Genomic DNA, 20,578 nt, shown 5'->3' on the forward strand with positions numbered 1-20,578 from the left:
TATGTCATTCGCGGTTTCGGAAACAGGGTCTTATTATAAAGCTGAAAGTTTCATAAAGTAATAGCTCGTTTTACAATAAAGCCATTTGTATTTGAATTGTCTGACTTCCGATTTGACAAAACACTTTCTTACTCCAATGAAACCCTAATTCTGAGTGAGTGAGTGAGTGAGTTGGGTTTAAAGCCGCTTTTAACAGTATTCCAGTTACATCACGGCGTGTCAGCTTAATGTGGGAGGAAAGCCTGAAGTGATGTAGGTCTCAGACGTTTACCACTTCGGTGAAACCCACGATCACGGTATGGTGCTGACAACCTAGAAACATAATCGGGACGAACCGGGATAGGAACCCACAACCATAGGTTTCTGGTGTGCCCAAGGGACGCAACTCTGCACAGCGAATCGCGGCGCCTCAGACGACTGGGCCACCCGTGCCCCCAACTACAAACAGGAAATATAATTCTGAGCGTCCCATGGATCTGTCTCAGTTTATTGGCACTTTAAGTTTGGATTATGTCACTTCCGGTGTAGGGAAACACTTCCTCACTCGATTCGGATTGAAAATGGAATTCTCATGGTTCTAGCTTAGTTCGTTACAAAGTGTTGAGTACTTCCGGTTTGGATTATGTCACTTGTGGTTTCAGAAAACAGATGCTCATTATATTATAACTCCAAAGGTGAAAGGATTATGGCTGTGCCTTACCTTGTGACCCGTGAAGATCCGGGATAGAACAGGTCTTCAGCAACCTATGCTTGTCGTAAAAGAGGAGCCTAATGGGATCGGGTGGTCAGGCTCGCTGACTTGGCTGATGTATCCCATCGTATCCATTTGCTTTGATCGATGCTCATGGTGTCAATCACTGGATTGTCTGGTCCAGACTCGATTATTTACAGACCGGCGTCATATGGCTGGGATATTGCTGAGTGCGTCCTTAAACAAACCTTACCGTGTAACTAAGATATTTGTGCTTCCTTTTTGGATTATGTCACTTTCGCTTTTGAACTAAAGAATGCCTGCCGGACACTTTTCAACTGAAAGTCCAATAACTTCACCTCAAGTGATTGCAAAGCTCATATTTAAGGATTTAACTTTTTCACTCGGTGTTTTCGGGAAACATATATACCTCAGATAAAAAGAACCCATCACTCAAGTTCAGTCAACAACATTGAAAAGTCTGTGGTGCAAGGTGAACAAGGCACAAAGTTCATTGTAATCCCCGTCATATGTAATTAAGTATCACACTACCTTTAACAAGAAAACGTTCACAATAATGGGCTTGCGAGAATAAATAAACAAATTGCCATGGTTTTGTTTTACTTTACACCAGATCCTCCGTCGATGTGAAGGCTGTTAATGGGATTCTTTGCCAAATTTTATTGACGCCTCGTCTTTGTGTCAAAAGAAATGTCAATAAAATACTTTGAAAACCCTGGTTAGTGCCTTTACACTGACGGAGGAACTGGCGTAAAGTCAAACACAAACGTTCATGCAGTATTATTAGAAGCTTCACTACCGTAGCACTAGAGTTGAAATTGATCAGTGTTACATGCCAATCTGGAAGGCGTTTTCCAATAGCATCCGAGATATAAAATGTTTTATGCTGCTTTTATTATGAATTAATCCAATATGGCGGCCAAACGAAGAGACAACTAAGAACGCGGAATGTTCAGCGTCAATTGATGATGCGTCTTCTATGAGGAGCCTTTGCAGACACATCAAGTTTAAGTAGTTTAAGTAGAATCCAAAATGGCCGCTTATCTGTGGAAAACCAGTAAAGATACGAATTTTAAAAGCACACTTTTAAGTAAAATCTGAAATGGCGCCGACCCATCTCTGCAAATTATGATATTACTGCCACTGCTCAATTCTGAGGAAACGATTGCAGAAGATTACTACCCTACAAAAAGTCAAATAAGCTCTGAACATGTTGAAACCAATATGGCCGCCACATCACGTGATTTTCTACATATCACCCAGACCCTACATTCGCCCAGAAGTATAGCGGCCATTGAAGATATATCTCAACATGTTTTCTGACAATTTACACAAAGTATGTAGAGTTTGGAAAGGTATGATAGGAAAGTTCGACGGATCAGATTTGGGCAGACAAGCTCTGAGAAAAATGGCAAAATGCATGGTCAAGACTTTTAAATCTAACATGCCTGCCAAACGATGCCATTTAGCGACATGAGACGATGCCTGTATCCTCTATATCTCTAGTAGTCCCATTTTGGCAAACCTACGCAAAACAAACTACACACGGCTAGTTTAGGTTTACCGAAATGCCAGTCCTGGGGATATACAGGATGCAGCATCTGATGTCACTGCTGCATGGAGAATTTCGAAGCCATCAGAACAATTGGTTTACGGTAAAGTTGCTGGTAAAAGTGAAATATTTTTCAATTATCTGCTCTTAGTCATTGAGCCTAGAGCTTTAGGAATTTTGTGTTTTGGTCCCGATGCTGCTGATTTGTTTGGTGTGCTCTCTTGCAGCGCAAAACTACACAGGATATGACCCAGTCTTAGGGTATGACCCAGTCTTAGAACATTCTGAAAAGGGGTCACATGTAGTAATATATGTAACAAATATTACTAAAGTTAACATTAAAATACCCATAGTTTTGAGTGGTTCAAAATAAGTCTTCAAAACACATAGTTTTTCAAAAAGAATTTGACAAATAACCCTCAAAACGAAGTCCAAAGATACATGTTTAAATTTCGTGGTAACCTGTTGTGCACTGTTTGGACTCACCAAGTCATTTCTTGGAAATCGAATATGCCATTTCCATTGTGGGGATGACAGGTTGTAGAAATAGTTTTAAAAATGCTAAACGAATATGTTTCTCCAGCAAACTTTATGAATTAACATTCTACTAATTATTTAATGTGTGTAAGTCTTATTACAGTAAACTACGGTTATAACGAACTCAAAGGGACTACTGATGTTAGTTCGTTATAACCGTAATTCGTTATAAGCATATATACAGCATAACTACAGCATACAGTCGGGACTAAAAAGTTAGTTCGTTATATCCGTTAGTTCGTTATAAGCGTGTTCGTTATAACCGTAGTTTACTGTAGTTAGTTAGCAATTACCCCAAGTGAATAATATAAATCATAAAAAATGCCTCTCCATCCCGAACTTGGATGTGGCAGAACTTGACCTACATCACGGTTACCCACACCTCACAACTGTAAATGGTTGCCAATGTTGTTCTTTACATTCCTCTTGCCTCAGACAATTAACACCAAGCAAGATGACAACCCCGATCTATGACGTGGTTCAACATTAACCTGTAGATTTAGTGGGAATGCGCCTGCTGGTACAATGTGATTACCAATGAACTGGAGTATGACTGAACAGTCGCTTTTTAGGCTGCAAAGGAGCCGGCTGATTTGACAGTAGGGGTCTCATTTCACCAGTCAATTTCAAGATTTCACGGATTTAACGCCAGGGTGTGAAAGAAAATTAAAATGATAGTAGGTGGCCCAGAAACAGTGGATCGTGTATGATTTTCTAAATTGTGCGTGTTCTGAAATGGTGAGGTGAGGTGAAAAGGGGTTTAACGTCGCGTCCAAGATTATTGCACTTATATAGCGACGTGCATGCACGTGTATGTGTGTGTGTGGCTGCTTGTACTAGTCCGGGCTGATGCCGATTTATAGTGCTAGCTCACTGAGATACCATGCCACAGTTTAACATGAATACCCCACTCAGACACAGTATACTGACTCCGAGCCAACCAGTCCTTGTTTTAGCCCCTTAATGCCGAGCGCCAGACAGGGTAACGACAAGTACCATCTTTTATCGCCTTTGGGTGTTCTGAAATGAATTTCATCAAGTCTGATAAGTTGCTATGATCAAGTGTGCCGTGACTTCAATGTTTTCACCTTTCTATGGGAAGACTGTTTTCTGATGGACTTTCAAATACCCTCCTGCCAAATCCTAACGATGGTGGTTGATGGAGATGGCAATGGACAGCGATCCCAAAAAATTCTGTAAACAATTTAGTGGATCGCAATCATGCGGTTCGCTTAGGACCGGAAGTGCCTGTTTAGAACGTTCGTCCGTGGCAACAGCAACATTGGTCCCGTGGGTTCCCCACATTAGTTTTCAGCATTGCATGCTATATCAGGTCGAATTTCAGCCATCCATGGTCTAAGTTTATTAATTATATCGTTAAGAACCTTTTAAATATGTTTTGGATGTAGCTTATGCTATATTTTGTGTTTATTCGGTATGTTAAAATTCTAGTGTACAATGTAGCATCAGAAACAACGTGTAAATCTTATGATGCGCACTTAAAATCTCCACGTAGTGTGTTTTTAGATGTTTGCTGTTTTGGGATATGCTTAATGATTGCTCTGACGCTTCTTTCAGTATATATGCTATGCTGGGGTGATTCGGATTTATATAAAGTTATAGTCTACCACACGGCGGTAAAAGTACCAACGTACATGTATGTTTTCCTTCTTGCATGAGGAGTAATTCCTTTGTTTTGTTTTGTTGTAGCCTTTAACCAAATACATCCATGCACACTAACGTGCGCAGAAGTAATAAACTTTGAATCTTGGATCTCAATTTTGTCCAGTATTTTACAAGACTGTGCCTTAGTGTTGGATCGGTAAACTGATGACTGCTAGAATCTAAATCACGTTTGGGAAGACAATACAATGTTCTCATGAATAAAGTTCTTCTTCTAACATTTTTTTTAAATAATTATATGTGCTACTTTCATTGTCGGTTGTTTCATTGAGGAAATAGCCTGTTCTGATTCTGGTCGGCATAGAAAATGTCCCTAACAGTTTCATAAACATTTCATTTGTATGCAAAAGATATGCCTTCGTAAAGTCTCTTTATGTCTTTATCGAAGCATTTAGTGTTACAGCCAAGAACATCATATCCGATGTCAAACTACCGTATTTCCTCTAGGCCCCTATTAGGTGGTCTATTAATTTCGCCTGGCTTGTATTATTAGAGACCTATCGTGTAATAGGAAAAATATTGATGTTTTACAGTTTCTGTTGGGTGATCGATTGGCAGCCATTTTTTATGAATCGATATGTAGGCCATCGAAGCAATCATGCACACGGTTTTTTTGTGTGAGGCATATATTTCAAAGGGGTCTCCGTAGCCAAAAGGAAACCTCTTTTAAACCAATCAGAATCAAGCATTCTTCAGTGTCATGGTAGAGTAGTGATATAATAAATATTTACGCTGTGTTGTATCCATGTCCAAAGCAGTATCCTGGAACTAAACAGTTGTTGAGCCCGCCAATAATTCAGTGTGCACTCAAATTACATGTTCAACCAAAGTTCCTTAATTGCTAGAAGTGCACAGAGCTCATAAACCAAGGGCCCATTCACTGCTGCGATGCTACACACATTGTTTCTATTTCATACAAAGACTGGATTGAGGTAAAACAAATGATTCCTAGGGAGTTAGTTGGGTTTAATTCTGATTTGAACAGTATTGCTGAAATTCCGAACTACAGCCGCTTCAGTGGGAGTCCATGTGAGGTTTAATGATGGAAACTCAATGATTTTTATTGTTTATTAGCTATGAGTGCAATGTTCCTGGGAGATACATTCTCCTGGAATATGGGCACGAGTTGAGCAGTGACGCCGTGGTCCGTGAGGTATGTGTGTCTGTCTAGTTGAAGCAGCGTCTCCAGGACCGGCTGAACAAGCACCTGCAGACACTGACAGAACAGAACATAGTCAGTACAAGCACCTGCAGGCACTGACAAACAACATGGTAGTAGAACCTGCAGACATTGACAGAACAGAACATAGTCAGTACAAGCACCTGTAGACACTTACAGAACATAGTAGCAGCATCTGCAGACACTGACAAGCCATAGTCTCACAGAACACAATAAGGAGTCAGTACAAGTGGCATCTGGCAAACCACAAACCATCTTCCCGAGGCAAGAGAGTTAACTGACTTTAAAAGTCCAGTTTCCACCCTTGCCGAACTTGGATGGAATTCCTGGACTCGATCCTAGCGCCACCAGTGGCTATTACGAGTAATGTCCTTTCTATGCCTCTCCTATTGACCAATCAGATTCAACCTCTCGTATCACTAGCATTTGCTTCAAACAAAACGGTGGCGCCCAGTCAAGACAACCTGATCGATAATCAAGATCTATATTGTGATCAAACGAGTATTACATCGCGAAGTGCATCAAATCACATGAGCACCTTGATTAAAAACATGAAAAGATATAGAAAATATTTGTTGACATCGAGTTAGCGGTGCACATGCCTTGCAAATCCTGCAGTTGACCGAACTATGCATGACACTTTACGAAACGGATTTCGATTTCGGTGTGTGATTTTGTAACTCCATAATACCAGCCTAGTTCAGCAAGGGTGGAAACTGGACTTTTATAGTCAGTTAACTCACTTGCCTCGGGAAAATGACCACAAACTGGAGTAGCACGGAGCTGTTACATCTGCAGCCACCTAGAGGTGCTGGTTAAACTGTTTATCTGGCTTCAACTTTAATCAGCAGCTACTCACAGTGATGACCTCCACATAGCAGAAGTGTTGAACGTGTCTCGTGTGCAGCTCTTGAAGGTGACGCAAATATTCAGCCCTGACCTCATTGCTGACATCTGAAAAGCAAGAGCAGTCACAGACACATGGTGAGTGAGTGAGTGAGTTAGGTTTTTAATGCCGCTTTGAACAGTATTCCAGTTACATCACGGAGTGTCAGCTAAATATGGGTGGAAAACCCCAAGTGATACAGGTCTCAGACATTTACCACTTCGGTGAAACCCATGAGCATGGGTATGGTGCTGACAAACCTAGAAACATAATCGGTTTTCAGTTTATATAATACTCATGACAACCCTAAATTTCTTTGTTTTTAGCTGAACGCCGCACTCAGCAATATTCCAGCTATATGGCGGCGGTCTGTAAGTAATTGAGTCTGGACCACATGACAACATGAGCATCAATCCAGGCAATTGGGATCAATGACATACATCAACCAAGTCAGCGAGCCTAACCACCCAATCCCATTGGTCGCCTTTTACGACAAGCATAGTCACCTTTTACGGCAAGCATGTGTTGCTGAAGACCTATTCTACCCTGTATCTTAACGGGCCGACAACCCTAAGATTCCCTTTAAGCCACAAATGGCTGATGGTCCTACAAATGTGAGTGGAGGTTGTACATCGCGGTGAGTACTAATCTAGACACGGAGAGATTGCATACCAATGGAAAAAGTCACATCATCAAACTGAGGAACAAATTCACCAACTACAACTACTACAACTATCTCATGTAAAACTTCCTTTGGGCAGCACACCTTTTCTGTCTTGTGCTTGGAACAGTTAGTTGTTGCCAAGTGCATATCAAAGAATGCTACAGCACTGGTAATGAAGGACTGGGAGACCTACCTAGACCTGTGACGATGGACTGGAAGACCTACCTAGACCTGTGACAATAGACTGAGAGACATACATACACCTGTGACGATGGACTGAGAGACCTACCTCGACCTGTGACGATTTATGTTGAGACCTACCAAGACCTGTGACGATGGACTGGGAAACCTACTTAGACCTGTGACGATGGACTGGGAGACCTACCTCGACCTGTGACGATTTATGTTGAGACCTACCAAGACCTGTGACGATGGACTGGGAGACCTACCTCGACCTGTGACGATTTATGTTGAGACCTACATACACCTGTGACGATGGACTGAGAGACCTACCTCGACCTGTGACGATTTATGTTGAGACCTACCAAGACCTGTGACGATGGACTGGGAGACCTACCTCGACCTGTGACGATTTATGTTGAGACCTACCTAGACCTGTGACGATGGACTGGGAGACCTACCTAGACCTGTGACGATGGACTGGGAGACCTACCTAGACCTGTGACGATGGACTTGGAGACCTACCTAGACCTGTGACGATTGATGTGGAGAAAGCATCAAAGCTGGAGAAGTCTGCCTTCCTGATGACTTTTCTGTCCAGTTGGCCGACCTCAGCTGACACAAGAGTAAATGGGTGAGTGAGTGAGTTGGGATTAACTCTGACTTGAACTGTACAAGGAACGTTTGGAGACTGGCTTGTGTAGGTAAATGTTAGCTTACATGTGACATATAATAATATTGATCTGTGTTCATTGAGTCCTATGTCACAATCTGGCATGCTGCAGTCCAATGACTTGTTGATAACTTCATCAATAATTGATTACAGTCATCAAATACCCTAGAAGTTCAATCACTAAAAAATATTGATGAATGCTTGCATGCAGTTTCATGTGCCACAATAAAGCATTGGTTGAAGGAATTTCAGCATGGGAGCAGTGTTTGAAATAATTATTAAACCCCAAAAGACAGTTGGGCAGGTGACCCATAAATGTTGCCTGCCAATCTTCAAAGTTGCCTGGCCACATTTACACATTATAAATATTGAAAAATCGCAAAAAATAAGACAAATCAGATCTTGATTCAGTTGAAATAATGCAAACAATTACTTCAGAATCTACAAGGAGTGATAATAAAACCAAATACATAAGTAGTCTTAAAATTATCGGCAAGACAGTCAGGCAGCTGGAGGAAAACTTCATGCAGCCCAACAGAAATGTTGCCAGCCACGGGCAGGTGGGCAGGCAGTTATTTCGAACACTACATGGGAGAGAGAGTTTGGAAGATGATCAACCACCACTACCAGAAAAGAAAACATTGACGCCATCCACAGCCTGGTTCTATTCTCATATGGGTGAGGGGCGGTCAGGTAGCCTACTGGTTAAAGCGTTCGCTCTTCACACCTAAGACCCGGGTTTAATTCCTGACATGGGTACAATGTGTGACGCCCATTTCTGGTGTCCTCTGCCGTGATATTGCTGGAATATTGCTAAAAGCGGCGTAAAACCATACTCACTCACTCTACACACCCACACCCGGGGTACGATGACCCGTCATCATCCAAGTCACCAAGGCTGATCACCAGATGCATTTAGTCGCCTCTTACGACCAACATAGGCTGCTAAATCAGCATCATCAAAGAGGCATAAGTTTTAGATACCCCTTCGTATTTGACTCATATCACCCATCTTCCCGAGGCAAGGGAGTTAACTGACTTTAAAAGTCCAGTTTCCACCCTTGCCGAACTTGGCTGAAATTCCTGGGCTCGATCGTAGCGCCACCAGTGGTTATCATGAGTTATGTCCCTTCTAAGCCTCTCCTATGGACCAATCAGATTCCATCACTTGCATTTGTTTCAAACAAAACGGTGGCGCCCAGTCAAGAATATATGGCCGATCATCAAGGTCTATATTGTCATAAAACGGGTCTTACATTGCGAGGTGCATCAAATCACTCGAGGACCTTGATTAAAAACATGAAAAGATTTGGAAAATATCTGCTGACAACGAGTTGACGGTGCACATGCTTTGCAAATCCTGCAATCGACTGAAATCTTCATGACAGTTCACGAACCAGATTTCGATTTCATTGCGCGATTTTGTTTGGACTATGCATAGACTCGTTAGTCCAGCCAAAATGTAACTCCATAATTCCAGCCTAGTTCGGCAAGGTTGGAAACTGGACTTTATATAGTCAGTTAACTCTCTTGCCTCGGGAAGATGCATATCACCTTGTGTCAGCTTCACGTGGGAGGAAATCCTGAATGATGCATGTCTTAGACCTTACCACTTTGGTGAAACCCACAGACACAGGTTGGTGCTGACAAACCTGGATTCAAGGCGGATCTGGGCTTCAAACCCATAAACTCATGCTCTACACTAGGGATGAAAGCCCAAAGCGATGCAAGTCTTAGATGTGTAGACATTTGGTAAACCATTGGTATTTAGCTACCAAACCAAATTCATAATGTGGGATTTAAACCCATGGTCATTGGATCCTGATTTGTCAAAGGGATGTAACTCGAAGGAGGAATAAATATATTTAACCTGGATAGCAATTTTGCCTCTGATCAACACAGTGGGTAAAATCAGTTTTAACAGTATTAACAATTAATTGTTTACACAATATGAGATATGAGTATTCGAACTGATTGGCTTTGCCCAAATTACAGGTAATTCCTCATCTTCGGGCTACAATAGGTGATTAAATATTTACCGTCCACTCACCTTCCATAAAGAATGCCTCTAGAATGCCTCTATAAGCAACATGTCTAACATGGGTGTCGTGGTCTGTCTTGGTCTGAGCCCTCCATCGAGACCTGCCATACAGTCAACAATATCAGACAGTCAACAACATCAGGCAGTCAACAACATCAGACAGCCAACAATATCAGAGAGGTAACAACATCAGACAGTCAACAATATCAGAGAGGTAACAACATCAGACAGTCAACAATATCAGACAGTCAACAATATCAGAGAGGTAACAACATCAGACAGTCAACAATATCAGACAGTCAACAATATCAGAGAGGTAACAACATCAGACAGTCAACAATATCAGACAGTCAACAATATCAGAGAGGTAACAACATCAGACAGCCAACAATATCAGACAGTCAACAATATCAGAGAGGTAACAACATCAGACAGTCAACAATATCAGACAGTCAACAATATCAGAGAGGTAACAACATCAGACAGTCAACAATATGTTTCCTGAGCTGCTGGTCTCAAGGCCATATACCTAGTTTCCTGGCTGCTAGTCTCAAGGAGGCCACATACCTAGTTTCCTGGGCTGCTAGTCTGAAGGAGGCCACATACCTAGTTTCCTGGGCTGCTAGTCTGAAGGAGGCCACATACCTAGTTTCCTGGGCTGCTAGTCTCAATGAGGTGACATACCTAGTTTCCTGGGCTGCTAGTCTCAATGAGGTGACATACCTAGTTTCCTGGGCTGCTAGTCTCAAGGAGGCCACATACCTAGATTCCTGGGCTGCTAGTCTCAAGGAGGCCACATACCTAGTTTCCTGGGCTGCAAGTCTCAAGGAGAGCACATACCTAGTTTCCTGGGCTGCTAGTCTCAATGAGGCCACATACCTAGTTTCCTGGCTGCTAGTCTCAAGGAGGCCACATACCTAGTTTCCTGGGCTGCTAGTCTCAAGGAGGCCACATACCTAGTTTCCTGGGCTGCTAGTCTGAAGGAGGCCACATACCTAGTTTCCTGGGCTGCTAGTCTCAATGAGGTGACATACCTAGTTTCCTGGGCTGCTAGTCTCAATGAGGTGACATACCTAGTTTCCTGGGCTGCTAGTCTCAATGAGGTGACATACCTAGTTTCCTGGGCTGCTAGTCTCAAGGAGGCCACATACCTAGATTCCTGGGCTGCTAGTCTCAAGGAGGCCACATACCTAGTTTCCTGGGCTGCAAGTCTCAAGGAGAGCACATACCTAGTTTCCTGGGCTGCTAGTCTCAATGAGGTGACATACCTAGTTTCCTGGGCTACTAGTCTCAAGGAGGCCACATACCTAGTTTCCTGGGCTGCTAGTCTCAAGGAGGCCACATACATAGTTTCCTGGGCTGCTAGTCTCAAGGAGACCACATACCTAGTTTCCTGGGCTGCTAGTCTCAAGGAGACCACATACCTAGTTTCCTGGGCTGCTGGTCTCAAGGAGACCACATACCTAGTTTCCTGGGCTGCTAGTCTCAAGGAGACCACATACCTAGTTTCCTGGGCTGCTAGTCTCAAGGAGACCACATACCTAGTTTCCTGGGCTGCTAGTCTCAAGCTGACAGGGCGAAGGCTCCAGCCAGGGTGTTGCCGTTTCATGTCAGCGTAGGCTATCCGACAACCCTCACTCAGAGGAAAGCTGTTGAACTCGCTGGTCTCTGAAGAGAAATACAAGGTATTGAAGGATCAGTCATATCATAGTAAATCATGAAGTTCATCAGCCTTGTGTCTAGGTGTGGGGATGCTATTCTGTTGGTTGCTGGGATTCGTTAATTTCTAATTTGTTATTTTCTAGAAAATAGTGAGTGAGTGAGTATGGTTTTACGCCGCTTTTTTTCAGCAATATTCCTGCAATATCACGTCGGGGGACACCAGAAATGGGCTTCATACATTGTACCCATGTCGGGAATCGAACCTGGGTCCTCAGCGTGCGAGAGAATGCTTTAACCACTAGGCTACCCTAACTTCCCTGTGCTTGTGTTAACTTTACAAGCCATTTATTACTGGGTTAGTTATTAATGATGGACTGACAGACAGACAGTTGGACAGTCAACAAACAACATGTGACAATATGAGCTCACCTGAGTTCAGTCAGGTGAGCTAAATATATAGGAGGGGCGGTCGGGTAGCCTAGTGGTTAAAGCGTTCGCTTGTCACACCGAAGACCCGGGTTCGATTCCCGAAATGGGCACAATGTGTGAAAAACATTTCTGGTGTCCCCCGACATGATATTGCTGGAATTTTGCTAAAAGCGGCTTAAAACCATACTCACTCGCTCACTAAATATATAGGATGGATATCTAAGCATTTAAATGTATTATTAACCTTAAAGTTAGAAATAATCAAGTTCATAATAACTGTATGTGCACTTGCGCACATATCACTTCTCCTGCACCAGTATATTGTTTCAGTTACAGTCACCTGAACAACATTCAAATCTTACTGTGAGGAAAGGTCGGAATGACCATGATGACGTCACACTAGATATGACATCTGTAGTGTATATGTGTAGCAGGGCGTTGAGTCATCCCACAGATGACATCCTTATCTTGTCAGCTTGCTGACGGGGTTAACCTCTTTGGTCATGTGGACAAGGCGTCCGACCTCTGATCAGAAGGTCCGTGGTTCGAATCCCATCACGGGACTCGGAAATTTTATGGCCGCTACATTGGCGCCCAACGTGGGGCTGAGCACGTTCATATTAAACTTGAGCACAATAAGCCTCAGTACCCTACTATGCGGCCCGGGATGAGCCCTCTGTTGACGGGGGAAGGTGTAGCAGGGCGTTGAGTCATCCCACAGATGACATCCTTATCTTGTCAGCTTGCTGACGGGGTTAACCTCTTTTGTTATGTGGACAAGGCGTCCGACCTCTGATCAGAAGGTCCGTGGTTCGAATCCCATCACGGGACTCGGAAATTTTATGGCCGCTACATATGCAATCAAGGTTTGTAATTATATGCATATGTATGGGTCAGAGGTCAGGGTCTCGTTTTGGGGATTGACTATGTGCAAGCCAGTATCAATGGCGGCGCCCTGTATTCATTACATTGACGACAAATAAAAGTCTTCGTTTCACTCCTTCAAGGATCATATCATTTATCAACAGAGCAAGGATCATTCAAGAACATTATAACGTCCTTCGATAAATTGTGGTTTCCCAGGACAGCGGTGGTGATCAGTGTATTTTCCTAAAGGGGAGCTCAAAAGGATAAGTATGACACACATGCTCATATTGTAATCCCTATTTGTGACCTACCTTCATCAAAGGACATCTTGTGGTAACAGCAGCTCACTAGACACAGTGCCCGGACACTGGACATGTGCAGGAAGTACCAAAGCATTGTGGGAGTTAGGTCCCCACAGCAGTGAAGGCCGATCATACACACACGTCTCTCTTCAGAAAGTGCATCCACATGCACATGACTGGTCTCTGCTTCACCTCCAGGATATTCTTGCCGGATGTCATTTTTAGGCAGGTTCGGTGATGTTTGAGTTGATTCATTTCCACCAGGACACATTCCAGAGGCATTAACAACAGTCCTGGCTGTGTTATCAGACACATCATTGCATAAACAGATATTCCTTCCACGATACATCTTTTCACATAATTGCATCCCAGAATATTTATTGTCCAAATTTGGGTTCTCATCTTGAGGACTAACACCAGCCTGGCATCGTGTGTCCCTTTCAGATTTCAGTTTTGAATCAACTTGACATGGATCCTGAACTGCTGTCTGTGAGTGAACACATGGCTTTAGATATCTCAGAGCCTTGGATACTTTGTCATGAAACATGTGGAGATGTTCCCCTGTCTGCTGTAGGTTGAAGGTGACATTGTGAATGCAGCCATCTTGGAGATCTGAAATAATTATTCAGTAGGAGCTAAACAATAGGGATTGACATTTTTAACTTTCTGGGGGTTGAAGGCGTCCTCAGTATCTCCAGGGCTCGCATTTTGGTAAACCTTCACTACCCCATGGATCACTACCCCCAATCACGAGGTTTTAGCGATCTTAAATTACCTGCCCCTCATTTTCATGAACATTTTACCGACCCATTCGTCACCACTCGCCCCTTTCCATAACCAATCAGAATGCGTGTATGATTTCAAGTTCTTTGTCAAAGAATCCCACAGAAATATTTTTTGATTTTATACATGTCTTGCATCTAAAAATATACCCAATACACAGTTAAATGTGTTCAATCATACTGTTTAGTTCCGCACGTCCCGGTGTGCTTTAAATTGCATCTGAAATATATATAATATATGAGGAAAGATATGTGAGCCATTACGTAACGAGTTGACAATTGTTTTAGGTATGCCCGTTCGTGCTAAGACGGTACCCGGTCGCAAAAATGGCCATGAGAGGGACACGAGTCGCTATTCGGCTTGTCCTGGAATAACACGAGTTGGCTACGAATGTTTACCGACCAAACGAATCAAACGTCAAGATAAGGAAAAAGAAAATGAGTAAGGGAGGTAACCCGTATTGCCTAGAAACCAAAGCCACTGCCAGATTTAATGGACATGAGGACATCCTATACATCAAAAAGTTGAAATTCTCGCAAACTCTGTCATAATCAATAGGACTGGCCATCATGCTGCTGACATCGCCCACCCAACGTGGAGGCTGGTTTGTAACTGGCAATTCTGATTGGTACGTTAGACTTAGTAGCATAGCCAATGAAATTGGCTAATGGAAATCAAGATTGGGTAATTTGAGATTGTGTTTGTTTGTTTGGGTTAACGCCGCACTCAGCAATATTCCAGCTATATGACGGCGGTCTGTAAATAATCGAGTCTGGACCAGACAATCCACTGATTAGTATCATGAGCATCGATCCACGCAATCGGGATTGATGACATGCATCAACCAAGTCAGCGAGCCTGACCACCCGATCCCGTTAGTCGCCTCTTACGACAAGCATAGTCGCCTTTTACGGCAAGCATGGGTTGCTGAAGACCTATTCTACCCCGGATCTTCACGGGCCTTGAGATTGTGAGAACCATGGGAATGAATCCGGGGGTTAGTGTGGGTTTTCGGAAATGTGACCCCTGAAGATATAGAGGATGAGGTGGAGGTGGCTGTGATTTGTGAGAGAGACAAATATTCTTTCGATCACAGCTTCAAGACATACCATTTTTTTCTCATGAATATATAGAGAGTCGGCAGAGGGCGTCAGCAACTGGCAATTAATGACATAACCATTTTTCACAACAACGATAAATTCTCCTTTTGACACAAAAACAAATATTCCAGCTGTAAATGACCAGGCAATCCAGTGATTGACATCATGAGCATCAATCCATGTGAATGAGATACAATGATATGCATCAACCAAGTCAGCAAGCCTGACCACCCATTAATCGCATCTTACAACAAACATGGGTTGCTGAAGACCTATTCTTCCCTTGGGACATCCTGGTTGACGCCACGTGGACATGATACCTTGTTTAGCGGATCTCTTCTCAGCCCGCTCCACATGTCCGTCACAACCCTCCACTCCAACCACCGAGTACCCATAGCACTTGTGTAGCACCTGGCCCAGGTAACCCTGCATGGTCAGTTCAAAATAATAATAACAAGCGTATAGTTGACAAAGTCAGTATGTGCCTGGTAGACATGCAAAGTTTTGTAAGAAAGTATTTAACGGTTTTTTAGTTACTCTCTGGAAACGAACACCACCCTTATAGAACTTAGGTCCAACTGGTTGCCATGGAAACATAAAAAATAAAAATTTATAAAACTCCTAAATAGCAAAAGGCACCAGTTCAGTATGTGCCTAGTAAACATGCAAAGTTTTGTAAGAAATCATTTAACGGTTTTTGAGTTACGCTCTGGAAACAAACAGCACCCTTATAGAACTTAGGTCCAACTTGTTGCCATGGAAACGTAAAAAATAAAAATTTATAAAACTCCTAAATAGCAAAAGGCACCAGTTCAGTATGTGCCTAGTAGACATGCAAAGTTTTGTAAGAAAGTATTTAATGGTTTTTGAGTTACGGTCCGGAAATGAACACCACCCTTATAGAACCTAAGTCCAACTTGTTGCCATGGAAGCGTAAAAAATAAAAATTTATAAAACTCCTAATAGCAAAAGGCACCAGTTCAGTATGTGTCTGGGAAACATGCAAAGTTTTGTACGAAATCATTTAAGGGTTTTTGAGTTACGCTCCGGAAACAAACAGCACCCTTATAGAACTTAGGTCCAACTTGTTGCCATGGAAACGTAAAGAATAAAAATTTATAAAACTCCTAAATAGCAAAAGGCACCAGTTCAGTATGTGCCTAGTAGACATGCAAAGTTTTGTAAGAAAGGATTTAATGGTTTTTGAGTTACGGTCCGGAAACGAACACTACCCTTATAGAACCTAAGTCCAACTTGTTGCCATGGAAACGTAAAAAATAAAAATTTATAAAATTCCTAAATAGCAAAAGGTACCAGTTCAGCATGAGTATGATAGACATGCAAAGTTTCGTAGAGAAATATTTAACGGCTTCTGAGTTACAACAACAATAATAATAATAGCTTAGACAAGGCTGCCAACTGTTATTTTCAAGGCTTTTTTTAATTCGGTTATCAGTCTTAGTCTGTCAAGTATATTTTTTAAATCCGGCACACCATATATTAGTCATAAGACCTGAGGAGCCGTATCACATATTTGCCAATAAGATGTATTTTCACAACCAACAGATAATAAAAACTAAGCCATACAGTAAACTAGGTTTATAACGAACACGCTTATAATAAACAGTCTTAGTCTGACAAGTATATTTTTAAATCCGGCACACCATATATTAGTCGTAAAGACCTGAGGAGCCGTATCACAAATTTTCCAATAATATGTATTTTCGCAACCAACAGATAATATAAACTAAGCCATACATGTATACAGTAAACTTGTTATAACGAACACACTTATAATGAACTGACAGATGTAACAACTGTTTTGGGGTCCCGTCCATTTGCTGTTTATATGCTGCATATATGCATATAACTAAATATGGTTAGAAGAATTTTTCAAGGAATTTTCAATGTTGACATTAAAAATCAAGACATTTCAAGAGGGAGCTTAAAATTCAAGGCGTTTTAAAGCCTCCACGAACCTTGTCTTTACATAACACAGACCATCTTCACAAGGCAAGTGAGTTAACTGGCTATAAAAGTCCAGTTTCCACACTTGCCGAACTAGCCTGGTAATATGGAGTTACATTTTGGCTGGACTAACGAGTCTATGCATAGTCCAATCATAATCACGCACCGAAATCGAAATCCGGTTCATGAACTGTCATGCAGATTTCGGTCGATTGCAGGATTTGCAAAGCATGTGCACCACCAACTCGTTGTAAGCAGATATTTTCCAAATCTTTTCATGTTTTTTATCAAGGTGCTCATGTGATTTGATGCATTTCGCGATGTAAGACTCGTTTTATCACAATATTGATCTTGATTATTGATCAGATCGTCCTGACTGGGCGCCACCATTTTGTGTGAAGCAAACGCAAGTGATACGAGGGGTTGAATCTGATTGGTCCATAGGAGAGGCATAGAAAGGACATAACTCGTAATAGTCACTGGTGGCGCTACGATCGAGCCCAGGAATTCCAGCCTAGTTCGGCAAGGGTGGAAACTGGACTTATTAAGTCAGTTAACTCTCTTGCCTCAGGAAGATGAACACAGACACAACAGACACAACACAGACACAACAGAGACAAAACAGACACAACAGACACAACACAGACACAACAGACACAACACAGACACAACAGACACAACATAAGTGAGACAATGGTACCCCACCTTATGGGTGCACAGTTTGGCTATTTCTTTTTCCACCATAAAATATGGATAAACATATTTTCTAAAAACTACAATAGATGTCTTACCAATCCTGATCCTATATCTACAATGACATCACAGCCAGCTTTGGATGAAGTTTCCATGACAACAGCAGACATATTAGTAACTTCATGAAGTTTTTTTGGAGACATTCCACGTTTCAGATTTGGGTCTACAGCCTTCTTGCCCAAGATGTTGACTTGATCCCTGAGCAGAGACAGTTTGTGTGACATCTGCAGGAACCTCTTCAGTGAAGGAGGGAAGTGAGCCTGTATGACAGGAAGAGTGAGTGAGTGAGTGAGTGTGTGGGAGGATGTCTGGTTGAGTGAGTGACTTAAATGGCAGCCATATTGAGAATCAGATAAGGACAGTTTTAAAATGTTAAACAAACTGGGCTGACGTCCTTCTGGGATGCATGAAGCTTCATATAACAAGTTATTTTATGTGAGGAGTTTCCAACAACATCAGCACAGACAATCAACGACCATGTAAGATGTAAACAGAGAGTTTATTTACCCTTTCCTTATGGAATTCAAAAGGCAGGTGGTTCAACTCCTCTGCAGTCAAGGCCAGCAGAACATCACGCCACTGTCAACATTCAACAAAATGGCAACATTCAACACAATGTCAGAATATCACGCCACTGTCAACATTCAACAAAATGTCAACATTCAACACAATGTCAGAACATCACGCCACTGTCAACATTCAACAAAATGTCAACATCACGCCATTTTCAACATTCAACAAAATGTCAACATCATGCCACTGACAACATTCATGGTCAACATTCAACACAATGTCAGAACATCACGCCACTGTCAACATTCAACAAAATGTCAACATCAAGCCACTGTCAACATTCATGGTCAACATTCAACACAATGTCAGAACATCACGCCACTGTCAACATTCAACACAATGTCAGAACATCACACCACTGTCAACATTCAACAAAATGTCAACATCAAGCCACTGTCAACGTTCATGGTCAACATTCAACACAATGTCAGAACACCACGCCACTGTCAACATTCAACACAATGTCAGAACATCACACCACTGTCAACATTCAACAAAATGTCAACATCACGCCACTGTCAATATTCAACACAATGTCAGAATATCACGCCACTGTCAACATTCAACACAATGTCAGAATATCATGCCACTGTCAACATTCAACACAACGTCTGAACATCATGCCACTGTCAACATTCAACACAATGTCAGAACATCACGCCACTGTCAACATTCAACACAATGTGAGAATGTTATGCCACTGTCAACATTCAACACAATGTCTGAACATTATGCCACTGTCAACATTCAACACAATGTCAGAACATCACACCACTGTCAACATTCAACAAAATGTCAACATCACGCCACTGTCAATATTCAACACAATGTCAGAATATCACGCCACTGTCAACATTCAACACAATGTCAGAATATCATGCCACTGTCAACATTCAACACAACGTCTGAACATCATGCCACTGTCAACATTCAACACAATGTCAGAACATCACGCCACTGTCAAAATTCAAAACAATGTGAGAATGTTATGCCACTGTCAACATTCAACACAATGTCTGAACATTATGCCACTGTCAACATTCAACAATGTCAGAACATCACGCCACTGTCAACAGAATAGTCTAGACTCAATTTTTACAGACCTCAGTCATATAGCTGGAATATTGCGAGGTGCGGCATTAAACAACTAACAAACATTTTACCTCTTGAGGCATATGTCGCCACACTTCGTCTACAAAAAAACGTGTCGTCACAAAGTTGTGTATCCAGTCAAACTCATACAGAAATCTTAGCAGGTCCTGGAACATTGGTTGTTCTCTAGTCTGGAAAGAAAGAATGAGTGAGTGAATTAACATTTAATGTCACATCAGCATTTTTTCAGCCATATAGCGACAGAAAGAAAAAAGAAAGAATAAAGCCAAAGCATTGCAGTTCACTTCTTTCATTCAAAGTGAGTTGAAAAGTTTACGAAGTGAAATGTTCAGCTGTCAAGTACAGTAAATTCCTCATAGCTTGTTGTTTATCCTCCAATTGACATGATTGAGTTTGTTGTTTGGTCGATATATAATTCCTCTAACTAATTCCCAATTCTACACTGCATAGTTGGGGCACATCATCATGTTGATTAATGAAACGGTCCAGTGAATGCAATCATAAACGAAATTGAAAACATAACATTAATATTCTCAACACTCATGTTTCGATCAAGTGATCACACTCATGTTTCGATTAAGTGCTCAAGACACTTGTATAATCACAGTTATCTCCCCTCCTCTGAAAAAGCTCCCTATCTGTTAATCAGCTGTTAAGATCGATTTCCTTATCTTAATCACCATACACCTTTGTGTTTTAATACTGTACTCGTTTGAAGCCTAATATATTATTCTGTTCGTCCAAATTCGAAATAATGTTGATTCAATGAAGTTATCAGGGCTTTTTTCCAATGTTTACCTTTTCAAGCAAATCATGATACGTGGGCGCCGCCATCTTGTTATTTACCCTATGTTTCGTTGAATATCTCTGGAAAATATTAACCTTTCCCCACATGTACAATACATGAAATCAGTAAACGA

At 41.9% G+C, this 20,578-nt stretch overlaps 1 protein-coding gene across 1 annotated transcript; it reads right to left on the reverse strand.

The window, feature by feature from the left end:
* Positions 1-5,544: 5,544 nt before the first annotated feature.
* LOC139460726 (methyltransferase-like protein 25B) lies at positions 5,545-20,492 on the reverse strand. Its single transcript, XM_071242203.1, has 11 exons — positions 20,457-20,492; positions 19,709-19,828; positions 18,480-18,551; positions 18,011-18,232; positions 15,572-15,677; positions 13,378-13,980; positions 11,650-11,776; positions 10,118-10,209; positions 7,920-8,009; positions 6,524-6,618; positions 5,545-5,700 (listed from the first exon to the last, which is right to left on the reverse strand). Exons 1-11 carry the CDS (start codon positions 20,490-20,492, stop codon positions 5,545-5,547), a joined length of 1,719 nt encoding a protein of 572 aa, XP_071098304.1.
* Positions 20,493-20,578: the final 86 nt, after the last annotated feature.

Source organism: Haliotis cracherodii, unplaced genomic scaffold (assembly GCF_022045235.1).
Source record: "Haliotis cracherodii isolate W230 unplaced genomic scaffold, xgHalCrac1.p SCAF_14, whole genome shotgun sequence".
NCBI classification, from domain to species: Eukaryota; Metazoa; Mollusca; class Gastropoda; order Lepetellida; family Haliotidae; genus Haliotis; species Haliotis cracherodii.